At 42.2% G+C, this 21184-nt stretch overlaps 1 protein-coding gene across 1 annotated transcript; it reads left to right on the top strand.

The window, feature by feature from the left end:
• The first annotated feature begins 5886 nt into the window (after window positions 1-5886).
• On the top strand, window positions 5887-20927 carry DYRK2 (dual specificity tyrosine phosphorylation regulated kinase 2). The gene is made up of 3 exons (XM_063155100.1): window positions 5887-6131; window positions 6886-7022; window positions 15181-20927. Exons 1-3 carry the CDS (start codon window positions 6077-6079, stop codon window positions 16780-16782), a joined length of 1794 nt encoding a protein of 597 aa, XP_063011170.1. The 5' UTR covers window positions 5887-6076; the 3' UTR covers window positions 16783-20927.
• Window positions 20928-21184: the final 257 nt, after the last annotated feature.

The raw sequence follows: 21184 nt of genomic DNA, 5'->3' as shown, positions 1-21184 counted from the left end.
TGGTTTCTCTCTGAAACAGTTTGGTAGAAATCCTAGGTATCATCTGCAAACTAAACTTGCAGTAACAGTTGTTTTATAGGACCTTCTTAGCAAAGACTAACATTCAAGTGACAGGAGAGACAGTAGTTTAATTTATGTCTGCAATTATCACATCTTTCTTATTTGTGTAGCTGGGGCAACAGAGAAGCTTCACAACATGGTGGGAAGGGTCTAGAGAAGAAGAGCCAAAGACACATAAGTTTTCTTTTCTTCTTCCAGAGGTTCACTTTTCTACTAAGTACATAAAGAAGGGTGTGCATCAGCTGAAAAGATTCAACAAGCATTAAGCTTTTTCCCTGAGATTGGTTTTATATTAATGCTACTCCAATGACTCCATCAGAATTGCTTCTGCTGGATGAGACAGGAAAACAGGAATCTTTCTCCTCCCATTAGACATGCTGGGAGTATACACAAAGGAGTAACTCTAATGTTCTAATGATATTACTACTATAAGAATTCAGAAGTTACATGGGAAATATATAATACAAAAATTTATAAACATTGGCATAGTCTGGTGAAAAGGAAAAGCATTTTACTTAATATGCAATTTGACAGCACTAAAATAAAAATGTATTGTGTCATAATCTCCCACAAAACAGCTGTAATAGCAGAAGACTAAAAACTATTTGTATGCTTGCAGATTTACAGAATCTCAGTTTTTTTTCAGGGTGTGCTCACTGACCACTAAAACATCCTTTGTTGTATCTTAGTACTATAAAAGAAATTGTGAATTATGTGTTCTTAAACAGCAGTTCTTAAACCCTTGAACATAGAATGAAGTTTATGCTCAAGAGAACACACACTGGAATGAAGGCCAACAAATAAACATCTGAACCTGGCAAGCCAGTTTATCTTCATATACTCTCATGTCAGTATGAATATGTACTAGCAAGCTGACTTGTGGCAGTAACTCTGCACTCTTGCTCTGAATACATAAGTTTACCGTTTATAACTGCATTGAAATACAGTTTTATTCTAAGTTGAAGATGCTCTGCTGGGATTTTTTTGTTTCTGGGAACAGCAGAGAGAGGGTGGAGTTGCAAACCTTATATGTGTACCACATAGTGAAGTGCATGTTTGAGAGCTAGTCGAGTCCTGACTGGAATCCATCTGCAGTGCTAGTATTTGTAGGTTGCTGTATTTTAAAGTGCCTACACTGCTCTCAGAATGATCTGCTGAAAGACAACACTGTGGTATACACGGTCCTACTCATGCCTAAATTATCCACAACAAATTAACAAGAGCTGGTGCTGATTGTGTTCACACCATCCTGAAGCAACCACTTACTGGGCTTAAGGGTTTACTTTTAAAATACATATTACTGTCTGAGATGACAGGCTTAGACCCATTTTAATTAATGGTGAGACATATTCCAATGTTTTAATGTCTCCAGCTCAGCATTTAAGGTCTGCTTCACAAGAACCTTTTAAAACATGTTGAGAATTAGTAAAGATCCTCCTTCATGCAAATTCTGATTAGTAGGAGGGGATGATTAAAAGGTGGCAGAAAACCACATTTTTACTTTCTGTGTTCTAGGCTTGTCTGACCTCTACTTTTCATAAAATCACAGAATCATTTCGGTTGGAAAAGACTCTTAAGTTAAATGAATCCAAAAGCTAACCTAACAGTTCCAAGTCCATCACTAAACCATGCCACTAAGTGCCATGTCCTCCAACCCCCTGATGTTTGAGGAGCCCTGTATTTGCGTTACCCAGTGCGATTTACTTACAGCACAGTTTGTGATTTATCTACACACAGTGTGCTGTGCCTGGTGAGAATGGACAAAGCATAGCAAGATGCTGAGCAATCACTGCACCTGTCACTGTGGGAGCCCCACAGTGTCATCACCGCGGCTTTGGGCATTCATGGCTTCTCAGGAATTCCCTGCTGCCTGACCACATAAGCATTTGCTAATACCACAGTGGCAGAGATGCTTTGTGACTGACCAGCCAGCCCTGCTGGCCCTACAACTACATACCAAAGCCCCATTTAATTAAACCTTAACCCACCTACTTTGAAGAGGTAAGTGGACTGGCATGGGAGATCTCACAGGGCTGCTAAGGAGGTACAGTGCTCTAACAAGGCAACTAGATATGAACTGGGTCCCCAGGCAGCCTGACAAACAGACCTCAGCAACCCCTCACAGTCGGCTTAGAATTAATATCTTTCTTGGTCACAAGGGCCTGACTGAATGGCTCAAGAAACACAGCACGCTCTGTGTCTCTCCACACTCCTAGAATAATATCTTCAATAATGCATTTTAATGTTATATGTGGGCAGAAACTCTTTTAGACAAGGTATTACAGTCATCAGGTTTTATTCTACAATGTTCTGGTGCCGTTGGGCTTTATAATTTTTTTAATGAATTTTAATTTTGTAATTTAATGGTTGTGATTTTGCCACTTTATTTTTACCAAATAATTGTTAGTTTTTGTACTGGAACACTTGGTGCAGTTTATCATGGGAGGTTGATATCTGTAACAAACCAAACTAAACCTCTCCAAAATAGCTGTGGCAAGCAGCCTTCTGATTGTCCCCAGCACTTCCAACTGCCCCTTCACCTTATTCCTTAGGTGCCCACTGTGGCACAGAACCAGTTACTGCCCTTGTCCCACTGAGCTGGCACTTTTCAGTCAACAGGCCTCCCTGGATACCTGTCTGGAAATAAAGTTTTCAGATATTTCTCTTAAAAACAACTGCTTTGATGACACTACCTTACAAGTCCCTTGCAAGTACCAGCTGGGCCTGTTGGAGTGGGTCCAGAGGAAGGCCACAAAAATGACCAGAGGAATAGAGCACCTCCACTATGAAGACAGGCTGAGACAGGCACGGTTGTTCAGCCTGGAGAAGAAAAGGCTCCAGGGAAACCTTATTGTGGCTTTTTGACACTTAAAGGGGACTTACAAGAATGATGGGGACAACCTTTTTGGTAGGACCTGTTGCAACAGGACAAGGGGTACAATTTTTATACTCAACAGGGATAGATTCAGACTAGATATGAGGAAGAAATCTCTTACAAGGGTGATGAAACACTGGCACAGTTGGTACCACTAGAGATGTGAGGATGCTCCATCCCTGAAAACATTCAAGGTCAGGTTGGACAGGGCTCTGAGCAACCTGATCTGGTTGAAACTGTCCCTGCTCATTGCAGGGGGTTGGACTGGATACCTTTAAAAGTCCCTTCCAACTTTAACTATTCTGTGATTCTAAGTAGTCTGGCACTCATGTATACTCAGTGGATTTGTTTGCAAGAAAAGGAAGACTAATTTTCTATCATTACAGGTTAGTTCAAACCTTTGAGTAATAAAAGCTGAGTGAGCAGGAAAAAGGATCAATAAAATCCTGACTCATTTTACTCTCTAATTTCTGAGCACCATACACTTTCTCCTGTCAGGTGCCTAACACTTATTTCTGTTCTGGGAACTGAAGCCTGTTGATCTCATCCTATGTAGCACTGATCTGGAAAGTGCCCATATGCTTAGTATGGCCAGTGTCACAGAGAAGAAAGTCTTGTGGATGCTCAACAGGAAATAGTTCAGATTTCTGAGTGTAAGGCTTGGCTCAGAAATAATTAACCTTTGCTTTGTCTTTGAGTATTTAGGTTTTGCTTTCCTCTTTTAATATCTGCCTCTATGATTTTAAAGAGATGCCTGTTAAAGGCATTGCTATTTGCAACCATGGTATTTTGCAATCATATTACCATGTTCCTCCTCTTTATCATTTTAAATTCTGCATGAAAAGGGCTTTTAAACTGAAGTTTCTTGCATTGCATTCAGAAAGAATCAAGGTGGGCTTGCCCTTGAGTTGCAATTCAGATTCCATCAGGTACTATCCTTGACAGCAAATGTCAGGATGGGCTGCAGATGGAGAAAGGGACAGAGAGAGAAAGGCATCCAAGCAGGCCCAAGGCCACTCACAGGATTCAAGACTAATGCTTACAGTGCACACAGTCTTAGAAAGAGAATAGCTGGACAGACACCACTGTAATGTGTTCCCACTGTGTTAATTTAAATACTGTTTACTATGTCATAGACTAGCTTCATTTTTTACATAGTCCTCATAGCAGTCCAAGAGTGTTTGAATTAACTGTGGAAAGCATACTGTGAAAGGTGTACTCGACTGGAAAGGGGTCGAAGCAGGACAATTTAGAGGGCTTTGTCTTATCTCAGTGCTCAGGTGCAACTTCTGAATGTGCATGAAACCATCTGTGACACTGACAGTCAGAAAAGACACATCATTCAAGATAAAGAACTCCTGAAAGCCCTACGACAAGGTAATTGGTATTAATTCGTTTTTTATCTAGCCTGAGCATGAACAAGCTGCCCCTCCACCCCTCCCCAGACTAACTAGGAAAATATCCTTTTTTTTCTGCCATTCCTGAAACATTTAAGATACCTCAGAAGACTAATGTTATCAGAGTGTTTGATATGCAGATACCTTTGATGCGCATGCACTGCTTGTGAAAATTATGAGAAAATACAGAAAGTAATCAAAAAACAGCATTTACACATCTGGCAGCCAATGGGAAGGGACATTGGGAGTGCCTGTGGACATCTGGGGGGATATTGTGGAAGACAAAGCTTTCTTTCAGCTACAGTGGAGGGAAAAGATTAGGTGGGTGTGATTGTTTTCTCTATGTGACAGGAGGGGTTAGGGAAATTGTTTATTTCTTTGCATCAGTACAGGAAACGTCTTTGCTTATGCATGTGTCTGTGGCACTGGAAGAGGCAAAGGCATGGCTTTATTTTGTTGGTTTTTTTTTTTTTTTTTTTTTTTTTTTTTTTGCTTAGACATAGGGAAAGCAGAGATTAATTTTTCTGTCTTTTCTGTGGAAGGTGATGAAGGGAGGTCTGTCTATACATCTACCAGCTGTTTCAAAAGAAAAACCTGCGAGGTCTGTATGGACTTCAAAAAGGGCTGAGCATAGGTAGGACAGTTCACTTCAGCGCGGTTCCAAGCGGGGCAAATGCTTAGTCTTCTATTTTTGGTAGTAATGACGTCCGAGCTGACAAACCAGGAATTCAAAGCATTGTACTCCACAAAGCACGTCGCGCAGTTCGGAAAACAAGGCCAATAACGCCTCTCGCACTCTCATTCTAGGCTGAGACACTTACGCCTCCAGGGCAATCCCAAAAGCTTCTTTTTGCCCTTTTTCAAAAAGTCTTCACTTAAACTCTATGCGTTTCAAATTATTTATCCCGCGTCCCACGGGGCCACCTTTGTCCTCCCGGTCTGACAGAGCGGTCCCCGCCGCCCGACGAGCTGGCCATGCCCCGGCTCCTCTGCCCCTACACACACACACGCCGATTCCCCCGCGGCACCGGCCATCCCGCTCGCGCCCCGCCACGCCGGGGCTGCCCGGGGCCGGAGCCGCTCCCGCGGCCGCGCCCGCGCCGCCGTGCCCCGCCGGGCCCATCATGGCCGTGCGGCCGCGCTGCCCAACGGCCGGGCGCGCCCCGGGCCCGCTCCGCGCGGCGGGGCCGTTGTGCGGGCGGGGCGGGCGGGCGGCGCGGCCGTTGTGCGGATGGGAGGGCGGGCGGGCGGACGTGCGGCGCCCGGGGGGAGCCGCGGGCCGCGCCGCCTCCGCGGCGGCGGAGCGGTAGGGAACAGGAGGGAGCGGCGGGGAGGGACGGAAGGAGGGCACGCGGCCGACGGGGCGGGGACTGCCGATCCTGTGCGCTGTTTGTCCCCGCTCCACCGCGCGAGGAGGAGGGTCCTGTCCGGCCGCCTGCTGCTGCCCCCTCCTCCGTGCGAGGGGACCGGGGCGACCGGGGCGGGGGCGGGGGAGGTGATGAGCTTGGGCCGGGGGCTGCGGCGGCGGCTCGGCTGCTGCTGCCGCGGCTGCGGCGGGAGGCGACGGCGGGCCGTTGGAGGGTCTGTCCGGCCGGCCCGGGGCCAGGGGGATGCAGCGCAGGACGTGTCTGGGTCTGGGTGTAGCTGATCGGAGAAGAGAGGCAGACGCCGCCCGGAGAGGCCGAGGAGCAGCGGAGGAGAGCCACCCTGACATGCCTTTTCCTCTCCCTCCTCTCCAGCGGCCATGTTAACCAGAAAACCCTCGGCTAGCGCCGCCGCTGGTGCTGCCTATCCAGCCGGTAAGGAGAGCGAGCGAGGGCCGCCGCGACCGCCACCGCTGGGCCGGGCTGCGGAGGCCCGGCGGAGGGGGACGGGGGCGGGGGGGCTCGGGGGCCCCGCGGCCGCCGCCGCAGAGGTGCCGTGTGTGTGGAACAATGATCCGCCCTCCCCCCGCGGCAGCCGAGCCCGGGGGGCCGTCGGGGGCTGCGCGCTGGGCTCCGGCGAGCCGCTGTGGTGCGGGATGGCGAGTTCGCCTTGGGGGAGCGGGGCGGAGTGAGCGGGGGCCCGAGAGAAACCACTCAGGGAAACGACCCAAGGAGACCTGGGGATCGCGGCGGGTGCCGGAGCCGGCTGCGTTTGACAAGGGGCAGCGGTGTTCGCCGCCGCTTCCCACGACAGACTTGTGAACTCCTGGCGGGTCCCCGGCGGCGCCGGGATTTCTTCGGGCCAGACGGCTCGGGGGGAGGCGGGAGGCGCGGGCAGCCGTCCAGCCCCGAGGCGTGCGCGGAGCAGAGCCGGCTCGTTCTCCCGGTTAGGCGCCTGCCGGTGGCGGGTTAATCTCAGATGAAGGGCTTAGCCGGGCGAGCACGGCCCGCCCGCGCTATTAGCCGGATCGGTGCGTGTGTGCGCCGCGGCGGTGATTAGCTTTTAATGGCTTCTGCCTCAAGCAAGACGGGCGGCGGTGCCGGCCGAGCGCTGGGGCCGCCGCCCCGACGGGCTCGCTGCCCGAGGGGCCGCAGCTGCCCGCCGCGCTCACCCCTCTGCTCTCCGCAGGCAGGTCAGGGGACAGCAGCCGCCCGCTGCCGTCTTCCCCGGGCACCGGAGCCGGGGTCTCCCGGGCAGGAGCTGGGACCGGCCCGCCATCGCCCCTCGCATTGCCGCCGCTCAGGGCCAGCAACGCTTCCCACACGGTGAGCCCGGGCAGGGGAGGGGAGCGGGGAAGGGGGGTCTGGCCCGCCAGGTGTGCCCAGCGGCGGGACCGAGCGCGCATGGCCCCCGGGGCGCAGCGTGGTGCTGGAGCTGCGTGCGGTGGATTTCTGCAGGCTCCGATGAAATGTGCGTGCTTGTTGTGGGGCTGGGACCCTGTAACTGCACACATTGCTCTCTCCCTCCCCGGCTCCCCCCCCCCCCCTTCAGGCTGGTTTTATGTCTCATTTTCAGAGACAAATTCGATCTTTCACACTCGCATAGAGGAGATGTTCTGGTGAATACATATTTTGAGATGAGGTTAGTCCCTGTGATTAAAATGTCGTATGAGCTGTGGTGAAAAATAAAGGCTCCTCTCCCCTTCAGATGTCTGATCAGCTCAGGCAGATCGCAGTCTTCCCTAGAGATAGCTATCGCTGTGCTCAGGGACAATGATTGGATGAATCTGCCTTTATTGCTGCAGTAGTTTACCTATAAAGAAATAAGGGCTGATGGCACAAAAAGGGTGCTATTTTCCGGTTCTGTGATATCTCACGTTATCTCCCACTCCTAGTTAATCTACTAGGAATGAAACTTCCCAAGTATGCCACTATATATGGGTAAGAGGAGGTATCTCTGTCCTGAAGGCATGACAGAGTAGAGAGCGGGGTCTATATACTGTCATGTTAACACTAAATATCTGAAATTTTTATTGCATACATTTCCTTTTACATTCTGAAAGATTTCATACTGACCCTGAAAGACATTGATGGCATACTTTTCATAGAATTAATGAGTTCTTCGTGGATGCTCACATACTACCCATGTAAACATATGGCAGAGCTTTAAATGGTAATGTGATTATGGGCTAGTGGAAGGTGAAACTGTGCATTTAGATATTAGTGTTTCAGTGACTTTCCAGGGGTAAAACATCTTATTCAAATCCATTTAGAGCAAGAATTGTCTTAAGTTAAATAAAAAATCAGTAAATATATATATATATATAGAGAGAGAGAGAGTATTCTCAAAAGGAGTGAGGAGTATTCTGCAAATTCAAGGTGGAGCTGCATGCTTGAGATCAACTCCATTGTATATTTATGTAGCTAGAGTACATGTCTGAATTGTTTGTTAGTATATAAGGCCAATTTTTTTCACATTTGTATACCAGTTAAGTGCTGCTTGATTTTAGAGTTGGGGCAACAGCTTAACGGTTTCTTTAAATAAAATCATAGAAGAAGAAACATAGTAAAAACAGCCTGGGCACCAATCATGCAAGTGCATTTACAGTAGGGCTCACATGTAACAGAGCCTAGACTTAATTTAGGATTTGTGAAACCATGGTGGTCCAGCTGTTTTTCTGTGACTACTTACTAATTTTGGAAGTACAGAATTTTGGTATTCTTATACAAAGATTGTGTATATATATATATATATATATATTATGTATAGTGTCTCTGTGTGTGTGTGTATATATATATATGTATGTAAAGATATATATATATGTATGTATGTAAAGATGCAGTCTATATAAAAGCATTCAAGGGGTGTTCAAATGTTACATTTCTGTGTTCCAAGTATCTTTACAAGTATGTGATTGTGTATGTGTGCCTGTGTTTATATGTAGCATATATATGTGCACTTCTGGAAGCACCCAGGAGTGATCAAGCATTATATGGCAATGGATCATGTCCCTCTAGATTCTGTTTCAAAGTCTGTCTTTCCTTTTTGATAAAGAGCCTACTCTACAGTGGTTTTTTAGCCTTGGGTGCTATTACAGAAATGCCTCATACTGCCTTTGTAGGTGGTTATTTTGTGGTTTGCTAACATACCTTTTTGTGGTAAGGATCAGATTTGACACCAGAATGCTGGATTTTAACCTGAAAAAGGGGAGCAGTATCTGTTCTGTAAACTTAGGCCTGCTGACCTCAGCTGACACTGACAGATTGAAACCATTGGTTTGCGTCCCACCACTTCCTCCAGTCAGACCTGTTTAAAATGGGTCCTTTCAGTTTTGTTAAATTATTTTCCTTCTTATGTCCATTTGCTTGTGCTGTTTTCATCTCTGTTGTGTCTATGTGGCTTCTGTAATAGCTAAAACCAGAGTATTTCTGTTTGTGTTTCAGACTTTCAGAACGTATGGTGTGCTTAAATGGGTGAACTGCTGGTGTTTATATATAAGCGTGCATAGTATGTATGCTAATTGTGAGAGAAACTGAGGTAGAAGTTACATTTTGTTTAGGCTGAAGGGTTTTTCTTTTAATGCAGACAGGGAAGAAGCCAACTACCTGTCATATTTCTTACTTGTGTGATCCAGCCTCTGCTGAAACAGTGGTTTCCTACTGTCAAGTGAAATTTCATTGTTTGGTAGATTATAAATAGCATGGGTAGAAGGGGAGAAGATGATGTTTTACACAAGCTTCGTAAAATGGGACAGAGGTTTTGGTGGCAGTCTTTGCAAGCACAGCAGCCTTTGTTGCTAAGCAGGCAGGGTTGTGTGTTCTACTAGGGAAAGGTTTTGTTTATTTTTTTTTAAGTGTGCGTTCATCCTAGGCTTATTTGTGTATGCTTCCATCCCTGGCTGTCTTCTTTGCCTTGTGGTGGAAAACATGAACCTGTTTCCAACCCCTTGTCCTCTTAATTTTCCTTTCCAAAGTCAGTGTTTTCTCTTTGGAAGCCTTAAGTTCTTGCTGTGATGATTGGAACCTTTTTCCATTCACTCTCTCCTATTTCATTATGGTCTCGTAACATCCAGTTGACATGCTGCAGTAGAGATTATCTTGCTTGCCTGCTGCTCTGCTTGTATAAATTCCAACCTGTCTGTGAGTCTCTCTTCCAGACTCATCTCTGTCTCTGTTCTTTCTTGCTTGGCATGTATTCCTGCATTCTGCACTGTTTCTGTTTCTCTTGCAGTACACCAGTATTAATGTTTTTATCCTCCTGTCTAGTACTGTAAAACAACCCATTTACAATGCATGATTCAGTGCCCTCCCTCCTTCAAGCCCTTTCTAAGATTTCTGTACAGCAAGCCTGTTTTCTTTTGCCACCAGCGTTGAATGTTTACCCATAGACTTTTGCATCAGTCATTGTATTAGTCTTGATTTTTTTAATTTAATTTTTTTTAATTGACTTGCATTATAATGGAACAGAGATTCCTGGACTCTGTTAATGCAAAGACCTGGTAGGTCACATGCTGCTAATTTTTACTGTTGTCATCTGCTTTAAAGCAGGTAAAACCAAAGCAAATACCTTCTTATTGTGATGTTTTAATCTAATAAATTGCCACAGAAATACTGTCACATTTGAGTGGTAATAACTATGCAGTCATGATTTGCATTTTACTACATCTCATTTTCTTTGGATGTTTCTTCCTCTATTTAAAATTTGTATCTGGGGGGAATATGAGGCTGTTTTCAAGGGCTGTGGAGGTCAGCTGTGAAATTTGGGTTCCAGCAGCTGGTGACTGTGGTGCTGTAGGAACTGCAGTACTTTTAGGCACATCTGTCATATTTGTATAGTTCACCTAACCCAAGGAGTTCATTTTAGTGTACATTGGCTGTCCTTTTGAGTTTCATCATGTGTAATAAATGCAGGATGTCCCTGAAGTATTCAAACTCACTGCACCCCTAAGAGAATTTAAAAAATTAAGAATCAGTATGACTCTTGAGGCATAGTTCAGTCTGCGAAAATATTTGCTATATGAAGTTGTTTAACTTTTCAAAAAATAAGCTTATATGGACCAGATACAGCAACAGCAAAAATCTGAGTGGTGTATTCCTTCTACCACTTTTGTTGAGCCCCGAGCTCAACAAAAGCTTAGATTTTTTGGTGTATAAAACTCATGATAAAACCATTAGGGATAATCCAGTATAATTAGCAAGTATTTTTAGTTCTGAACAGAGGAATGTTTTTTAATTAGTTTATCGAGGAAAAAAAAGGCCTTTTGTACCTTTGCTCAGGCTTTTGTTTTGTAGTCAACAAAATAGGCAGTGAAGCATGCTGCACCTGATACCATATGCTTCTTGTGTGTTTGACGCAGTAGGGCTGAAACTGGCACGCCCAGAAATGCTGTGAAAAAAGGGGTATATAGTGTAACAATTATTCTTTAATTAAGTTACTACTTTAGAACACTGTTTCTCCCTTTGTCCTCATCTGTGCAAAGTAATAGCAGATAATGACATCTTATTCCTGTGCAGTGTTTCAGCAGGCCATCATGATTGCTCTGTTATTAAGATTAATTTTACAAACCTTTTTAGATTTTGATTGACAGCAAAATCTTTTTTCTGTGATTTTGCTCAAAATAAAATTATAAGATATAGCTGAATCATGTGTCTGTCTTGGATAGTTTTATAGGGTGCTAGTAATCACAGAAGTGACTGTGCCAGAGATGAAATATGATACAATTACATAACATTTTGATGCATTTGGAGGATGAAGTTGAGAAGAGGTACATGCTCCTGTGGGGTTCAGTCCTATTACTCTTGTAAAAGGTCTTGAAACAGATCAATGCATTGGGTGAGTGTACTGCAGAGGAATTGTAAATGGGTCTGCCACCTTGTTAGCAGGCTGGATTCATTTTTATGCTACTTCCCTGTTGTTACAGGTCTGTTGCCTTAGTAAGTTAATGTTCTACTTCTGTTCCTAGATCCATTTGTGAAGGCAAAAGAAACCCAAATACTACCACCCTCAAATTAAAGTTTTGTTTCTTTTTAATTTATTTATTGATCATAGTTTAGGGTGTAGTTTTGCTTGGTGTATCTACTTCAAAGATTAGGTGAGTGTTTTTGGCATAGTCATCAACTTCCATAAAATGAACATAACAAAGTAAAAGATCTTAATGGTGATTTTGAAGTTATGAGAAACTACTAAGAAGGAAAAGAAACACCGCATTGTAATATTTGCTGTTATGTAATTGATGGTGTCAGAAGATTCAGGAAGATGGGTTCAAGCTCACCAGTTATTTCAATATATTTTATAGACTTACAACAGTAGCTTTTTGATTATATGTGCTACAAAAATATGTAAATCTTAGAAGGTGTGGATGGGTTTGAGCACAAACAACACAATATATAATCAGTAAGCTTTATAAGTGCATGCGGGTGGTCAGTTGTGTAGGTTGCTGGTTCTGGAATTTACGGGTCCATCTGCAGAAGTGAAATGAAGGTGTTGCAAACCTCTCAGGCGTGCGGTTTCGGTTGATAGGCTGATGGAGCTTTTGCGTACTAAGAAGAGTTTGGTATGGGACTGAGAAGGCTGTCGTCTTTTGTAGCTTGCCAAGCCCATTAGTTGTGGTTCAGGAACTTAGCGTGTTGCTCGAGAAGCTTGTGAGCAGTGCAAGCCTGAGCCTGACAGCAATCTCAGACACCCAAGTAGCCAGAAGTAGATAGGCAGAGCAAAGGACTGGTGTAAATCCAGCTCTCATCCGGGTTGGAAATAGATGAGGAAAGTTCATTTTTGTTATGTACTTTGTGGTTGTGCTGTGTCTGATAGCTCTAAAACTCTTTGTTGGGCTTCTCTGAAAGAAAAGTGAGCTCTCTTCTCCTGTGCAGCTTTTGGAATAGAGCCTGTGATAATGTGGTAATTTTCTACAAAGAAAACCAGCGCTACTGTCTGCATCTGCATTTCCATTCCCAAGCAGCTGACTGAAACTGGCAAAACCAGTTACTTAGGATTTGGGTTGAAGTTGGAATAATGCTAGTGATTTCATTCTGCTGCTTGAAAAACCATGAATCTGCCTGAAGGTGCAGGAAGCTACACGGTTTACACTTCAGAATGTGTTCACAAACACACTTTTTAGAAAAAAGAACTTTTTAGTCACTGTTGAGACAGAATAAATATATGGGTTTTTTCCCAAGCCCTGAAGAACTTCTCAATACATACATTGAAGCAAGCAGTGCTTAGGAAGGGTGGAAAATAGTTAACTGTGAAAACAGGTGACTTGAGGGGAAAAAATTCAAGACCTGAGCTGTGGTAATGAGTATTTGGGTTAAAAAGTTCTTAAAAATTACTTTTGCAGTGTTATTCTTTCTTCATTGTCTACATTCATATTGCCTACTCCCAGTTTGTCTAGATATGTTCTGCTTTTGTTCGATTAGTGTTGGAGAATAAATTTTTGTACCTAGAGTTTCCTAGCTTGAGTCTTTGGAATTGTATGTTTACTCTGCTGCTTCATTATGCCTTTCTTGCACAGCTCTCCAGTGCTGAACCTATGACACATCTTACTAACTAGATCTGGTTCTTCTGAAATAGGTGATTTAGCAGCTCTTGGGGCAATTTTTTTTTTCTCTGCAGTAACTGCTGTTTATATACAGGATCAGGGCAACCTTCAGGAAACTGCTACTGCAGTGTGCCTCAAACTTGACCTGAAGGAATTGCCTGTAGGCAAAAGAGAAGTCCTCTTAATGATTTAATTTCTGGTGCTTTTAAGACATCAAACTAAGAAGGGAGCTTTTGTTGATTTCCTGTATATTTTCATTGTGCTTAAATGTTACAAACATCTTTGCTCTGAGTTGTGATTGTGTGGTAGTGCTTTCTATGAGATTGATCAAATTTGACAGTGTGAGCCTAAATTTCTCTTCAAACAAACATGCACAGCCAAACTGCAATGATGAATGAATATCAATCAAAATGGAATCAGAAGAGCAGTCAACTTGGCAGAAGCAGTCCCTGAGAGCCCTTCTTACATTATATGAGTTTCAGAGCTGCAAATTTCAATATACTGTCCAAAGGTGAAGCTGGTGTCCAGCTGGCAAGTCTTTGGGAACAAGTTAGTGAATTTACAGAAATATGCTTCTGCTGTATCAGACTGATGCCTTAACAGAAGCACAAAGTATGCTCGAGTCTGCCTTGCATGTCTGGGTTTTCTCATTAGGAAGCACTTTGCTGTTGCAGCACAGATTTCATTGCCTCATATCACAGCACACAACTGTCATTTTCTGATTTCATTTCAGCAACCTTAAGTGAACAAGGGATGTGTTATCCTTAGCTGCCTAGAAAAAATATAGAAAAAATACAGTTCAGATGAAAAGTGTTCTCAGCTCTGGCTTGATCATCTGTCTGACAGTATCAGTGAACTTTTCGTTAGTAATTTGACATAAATATTAAGACTGGTGAATCAGCTGGAGAGACAGCAGGGGAATTCTTCCCACATTTGTGTAAGACCAGGCAGAAGACAAGCTAATTATCCTCTACTTGAGAGCAAATAAGGAATTTTAAGGACAGCTATTTAAGTGGCAGATATGCCTGTAAATTTCTTATTTCTTCTTAAAAATAACAGTTTTGGAGCAATACCTGTTTTCACACCCCAGTACTTTGCTGTTTGTTTGCTTGAAAATGCTGAAGGCTACTGTTTATTCCCATGTACACACTGTTGAGAACAAATCTAATTTCTAAAATCTAGTAATGCTTTTTTTCCATTCCTATAAAATAAAGTTACTTATGTTCCTCAAGGCAAAGATTCGCTTTCTACTCAAGTCTGCGTAAGGCCCCAAATCTCATTTTGGTTAAAAGTTATCGTTAGGCTGGTTTGGGAAAGTGCTAAAGCATATGCTTATTTTTCATTGATTGGAATGTTTTGCTGACTTGTGACTGTCTCAAGCAGTAAGTTACATTCCTGAACTTCAGAAATGTGTGGGTTCTTTACCTCTTTGTGTGTGTCACAACACATTCCTTATTGCTTAAAAATGTATCTGTAACCTTTGATACACAACAAATTTAGGAAGTTAAAATCTTGATTTCTGAGAACAGGTGATGAGAGCATAAGCCATTTAAGTTCTTACAGGCATTGTATGTTATCTTCAGCATCTGTAAAACTGTTGCTATTATGAAGTCAAGCATGCATCTTGATGTTACAGGTCTGCTGCCTTAAAGATTGCTTGGAAATATCGTTAGCTTCTCATGGTAGCGCGCTTGTGATTGCCTTGTTGCAGACATTTTGGAGAGACATGAAAACAGCATTTGAGAAACAAGAATCAGGAAATTTAATAGCATCCAGCAGTATCACAGTGTACATGCTGTATTTTTTAGATTCTCTGTAAACAATTGACATATAAGAAGACACTTCATGTTGAGGTGATTTAGGCTGAATGTAGGGTTGCAGAGTGAATGTTGAAGCATGGAGTTGATGTCTTTCTTGTTAACTGGGTATGTATTTATTTTCAATTTTAGGTTGGAGGCGGTAAGCACACAATGAATGAGCACCTACATGTTAGTAGCCATGGACAAATCCAGGTTCAGCAGCTCTTTGAAGATAATAGTAACAAGAGAACGGTTCTGACAACGCAGCCAAATGGACTTACAACGCTAGGCAAATCTGGATTGCCAGTGGTTCAGGACAGACAGACAGAGAGTGCCCACAGGCGACAAGGGAGCTCCAGCTCTTTAAAATCCTCAGATGGAACAGGGAAGGTGAAAACCGCTGTTATCACACCAGAGCAAGCAATGAAGCAATACATGCAAAAATTAACAGCTTTTGAGCATCATGAGATTTTTAGCTACCCTGAAATATACTTCTTGGGTCCAAATGCAAAGAAGCGGCAAGGCGTTGTTGGTGGTTCAAACAACTGTGGGTATGACGATGAGCAAGGGTCTTACATTCAAGTACCCCATGATCACATTGCATACAGGTATGAAGTCCTGAAAGTTATAGGGAAAGGAAGCTTTGGGCAGGTGGTGAAGGCCTACGATCACAAGATGCATCAGCACGTGGCACTAAAAATGGTGAGAAATGAAAAACGTTTCCACCGCCAAGCTGCGGAAGAAATAAAGATCCTGGAACACCTTCGGAAGCAAGATAAGGATAACAACATGAATGTTATTCACATGTTGGAAAACTTCACATTCCGCAGCCATATCTGCATGACATTTGAGTTGCTGAGCATGAACCTGTATGAATTAATAAAGAAAAACAAGTTTCAGGGCTTTAGCCTGCCTTTGGTTCGGAAGTTTGCCCACTCAATTTTACAGTGCTTGGATGCTTTGCACAAAAACAGAATCATTCACTGTGACCTTAAACCTGAGAACATTCTGTTGAAACAACAGGGTAGAAGTGGTATTAAAGTGATTGATTTTGGCTCAAGCTGTTACGAGCATCAGCGTGTCTACACTTACATTCAGTCACGGTTTTATCGTGCACCCGAAGTCATCCTCGGTGCTCGTTATGGCATGCCCATAGATATGTGGAGCTTGGGCTGTATCCTAGCAGAGCTTCTGACCGGTTATCCGCTTTTACCTGGAGAAGATGAAGGAGATCAGCTGGCTTGTATGATTGAACTATTGGGCATGCCTGCTCCAAAACTCTTAGAGTCATCCAAGCGAGCGAAAAACTTTGTGAGCTCTAAGGGTTATCCCCGCTATTGCAGCATCACAACCTTGTCTGATGGCTCTGTAGTACTTAATGGTGGACGCTCTCGGAGGGGAAAACTGCGTGGCCCACCAGAGAGCAGAGAGTGGGGTAACGCATTAAAGGGGTGTGATGATCCCCTCTTCCTTGACTTCTTAAAACAGTGTTTAGAATGGGATCCTGCTGCCCGTTTGACACCCAGCCAGGCTTTGCGGCATCCCTGGTTAAGGAGACGGTTGCCAAAACCTCCAACTGGGGAAAAGGCCTCAGCAAAGAGAATTTCAGAGAGTACTGGTGCTATAACTTCAATTTCCAAGTTACCTCCGACTTCAAGCTCAGCTTCAAAACTGAGGACTAATTTGGCACAGATGACAGATGCCAATGGGAATATTCAGCAAAGAACAGTGTTGCCAAAACTCGTTAGCTGAGTTTGAAAAACCCAATGCTGTTAATATGAGAGATACAATGTGGCTGAGCCTTATTTGTATGAAAAATTAGCTCAGTTATGCATTTTTATTTGCTCAATAAATCTATTCATTTGTATCTTTCAGCACTCATTTTAAATGTAATTTTAAATGTTAATTTTGTTTTTATAAAAATACGGGGACAATGCTTTAAGTTTTTATACTTATTTTTTAAAATGTTTGTCTTCTACAGTACAATTAGCCTTACTGTAACTAGTGTGACACAGTAATAAACATCAGTGGCAGGCCACTGGTTACAACATGACTGTCATGCATTGCAGCGTGGTATCAAAGGTATTAACCTTTCTCTTCCATGGTTCATATTAGTTTTAACCTGGGGTAAATTTGAAGGACTACCTTTTGGATTTTAGGGGTTTGGTCTGGATTCTGTGCACACTCACATCTATAACTGACTGGACTCAAGGGAGAATACTCAAAGAATACAGTTAAGCACTTGTAAACTTGTAGTTTGAAGTGGAGCCATAGCATGTTCTATTGTCATTCTTTATGTGGTAGCCCAGAGAAAGTCCTGGTATCACTAAAAATATTGTCACCTCCTATGGAATACTTTCTCTATTTAAAAGTTACGGGCTTTGATTAAAATGATAATTTAAACATAATGCAAAAAATAACACCGGGGCTAAAATGACTTACTTTGCATGCCACGTGGTAGAGTGAGAGGAACGGGTGGTCTTGGAAAGCGTGAAAATGGCAATATGTCTGTTTCTCTGAATTTGAAAGTGGCTGATTAGTTGGTAAAGCAAAATTGTTCTGAATTTCATTTCAGGTTTGTAATGTTGAGCATTCACACAGATTCTCCTTTTTTCTTTTTTGGTTTTTTTTTTCCCCATCTCTTCTCTTCTGTTTTTTTCTAATGTGCAGCTTGATCTCCCAAAATCACATAGGCAGAAGTGCTCATTCTGTCAGTTTTATACTGTAACTTCCAGACTGTTAAAGTACATGGATTTCAAGGTTGCTTTTATTTCCTCTGACAATGTTTGAGTGACTGTGACTTCTGTGGTACATTTACACTTCAGATCAAATCTGCATGTAGGGGCAAACACGGTGTTACTACATTGCTTCCTGTAGAGGAGTACTTCACCTTAGACAGCTTAACTGTAGAAGGAAAGATCCTCAGTGGGAAGGTTTTCATTTGGAAGACACCATCCTAGATATTTTCTAATAAGGGAAAATTATCAAAGGAAAGCTCAGCACTTGGGATTTGATTTAATCTTTGGCATTTGTAGATGAAAATGAACTTTGAAAGAACATTTAGAGATATGTGTAGATTTGTTCACGTGTGTGTGCTAATGCTTGGTTTTTCTTTTTTACTTTTAACTGCATTCATGGAAGAAAGATGGTCTACTAAAGAATAGTATCTAGACCTATGAGAGAGGTATTCACATGTTGTAGCATGTTTTCAACAGGAACAGTTTGAAATCTGAGATCAGTATTTTAATGCATACAATGGCTGTGGTCTACATTGGATGTATAAAACATAAGAAAAGGGAATTTTAAACTAAGTAGAACAATCCTTAAGCGTTTATGGATGTTAGAATAAGACATACTAGAATGGATTGCATTAAACCTCAGTAACTTTACTTACAAACAACATTTATATGCACAGATTTTACTGAGTTACTTGTACAAATTATGAAAATTACTTAAAGCATGGTCCCCTGAGAGGCCAAGAAAGTTTCCGGTTAAGTTCTCCTTCATATTGGTTAATTTACCACTTACAGCTTAAGTTTTATTTGTTGGTTTGTTTTATTTTTTAATTTAATGTAAGACTGGGGGAGGGATATAAAGAAAAAAATGACAGAATTCTCAGGAAACATATCGCTGAACTTCTTGCCAAAAAGTCAACACCTAGAGAAGCTCCAAAATAATTTCTGAGTAGAGGATGTTATTTGTTGATTGATAAATGTAAAAATTAGACTGTCAATCAACCATTTTTCTTTCTTTTTAAAATAAAAAGATAATTTCTTGCCTCTAGTCAAATTAAATTATTTCGTGTTAACTGTTCACAACTTTATACAATATGTGTAAGTGCAATATGTAAACATGTGTGAAATCATGTTAAAAATGAAATATAATACTTCTAAGAAAAGTGGGGTTTAGAATATTAATATCCAGTAAATTATGGTTAGTAAATTCTAAGTCTGGAAAAGAGATATATTAATTTTAATGTAGAATTAACTAACTCTCATGACTGTGGGAATACAATTCTTTGTATTTTTCTACAGTAACAGGGAATCTTTACTTCCTCCACCACCTGCTTGACTTTACCACTCCTTTCTACCTTAACTCTTCCTGCAAAAGTTGGGAAATAGGGATGCTGATGTTAAGGGTGAAAGAAGAATCATCTCCCATGACATTTTTTAAAGCAGACATTGATATATGTTCCTGCCTTTTGTGGCAACTTAAGGTGAAAACATTTGTGGTGTTCATGGGTCATTAATGGGCTACAACCACTAAATTTTCTTTTTCACGTAACCAGTTCTTAATGCCAATAATGCATTTATGATCCACCTTCTTCATAAATGCTACCGGAAACTTAAAGGCCAAACTATAGTGTGAAGAGCTATTTTTTTAACCCAGATACAGTGGAACTTCCTCTATACTAAAGGAGCAGCTGCATCAAGGTTTTAAAGTGATGTAGCTGCATTTTATTGTAGCTTATTTATACCTGTAAAAAAGGGGGGGGGGGAGGGGGGAAGGATGTTGCCTCTTGCTTTGATGTGATTTTATTCTAAGGGCTCTGATAATTAGGCTGATAGAAGTTGGCTTGGAAACAGTGCTTAGTCTCACATGTTACCATTGTCTGGGGACGTCTGAGCTATTTTCAGATTTAGTAACAGCACAGTGTTGTCTTTGGTTGCAGTCTCACTTGGCTCAGTTTCTTGCACCACTGGTGTGTTCATTACCACTTAAATGTTGGAACAAGAGAGTGATGCAAGATGTGTAGATTAAGGATAGAGGATGGATTGTGCCCTTGGTGTTAACAATGTGCCTTTTGTTGTAAATGCATCTTGGCCTCTTTAACCCTTGGAATACTGCTTAGTAGGGATGAAATCTATTTTTAAGTGCTATACCTGTCTTAAAACATCCTGTAGATGATCGAGGCCTTAATAGAAACAATAAGGCAATCACACTGCTAGGGTGGAGAGGACACTCTGTTCTTGTAGTACCGTCTCATTAAGGGGTTAAAGATGGCCCTTCGTCATTGGTTGTACTTTAACATCAAATTGATTTTTTTAAAATAATTTTTTGTTATAGTGACACTAGACAGAAATCAACTGTATTTGTAAAAATTTACCTCAAACTCTTTAGTTTTATAGTGTGATTTAATCCCAGGGCATTTGGTATGAACCAAAGTGCATTCCTTTTATATGTGCCTGGCTCTTATAAAAGTGACCAGGGATTTTTACAATTTGGGTGCAAGGCACTTAAGCCACTTTTAACTTGGTGGGTGGTTTGGAGTTATAAATGACTTCATGGGAATGTTGAAAACACTTAAAAGACATAAGTAGCATCGGGCAATATTAAAATCTTTAAGCGAGGGTGTGCATTATTTAATGCTCTCCATTTGTTAATTTTCTTCCATCAGTAATATTTGTGATAATGCAGAAAGAACTCTTTTTACAGTCTGCAAAGATTAGAATATTGCCCAGTGTAATACTATGGTAGCATTTGAATAAAATAACATTTGTGAATTATTGTTTCTAGGGGCTTGTACATCTCTGCTACAAATTGTAATTATTCAGTTCAACTGCTACAATTGCGTCTAAGCAGTAGCTTGGGTTTTTATTGGGCAATGACTTAGACACGTGACTGTAATATGCTGCAACTGTGTGTACTGAAAACATGTGAAAAATGATTGAATGTGGACTGTGTATATATTTATGTATAATTTTCTGTGAGATGCTGCTGTTGCCACTTAACATTAAAGATGTTGTAGTGGGTTTTAATCCTAGTGGCCAGTTTTATGATACTGTATGTATTGTACAGCTGATGACAGGAGTTAAGACTGTTCTAGTGAATATTTGTTACATTTTATTGTTGTGGCCAGAGATCATTTCAGAATAAAATTTTATGTCCTACTTTGATTCTGTCCACTGTACTTTGGGGTTTTTTGTAGTCATAAAGAAAGCCCTTGGAATGCTGACATTTCTTAAATGTGGAAAGGCCTTCTCCTAGCCTGCTCAGTCAGTGGCAGCAGTGCCTTTGTCCCCGAGCTTTCTTGCTGGTATCTGTATATAGCAATCACCCACTGCTGGAGGATGACTCTCCTACTGCTTTATGTGTCTTGACAGCCTTGAATATTGCCCAAAGGCTGCTTTTGCCCTGTGGTTTCTAAAGTTCT

Source organism: Melospiza melodia, chromosome 4 (genome assembly GCF_035770615.1).
Source record: "Melospiza melodia melodia isolate bMelMel2 chromosome 4, bMelMel2.pri, whole genome shotgun sequence".
Classification (NCBI taxonomy): Eukaryota; Metazoa; Chordata; class Aves; order Passeriformes; family Passerellidae; genus Melospiza; species Melospiza melodia.
Note: the sequence above shows the minus strand (reverse complement) of the source record. Positions and strands in the feature narration are given on the sequence as shown.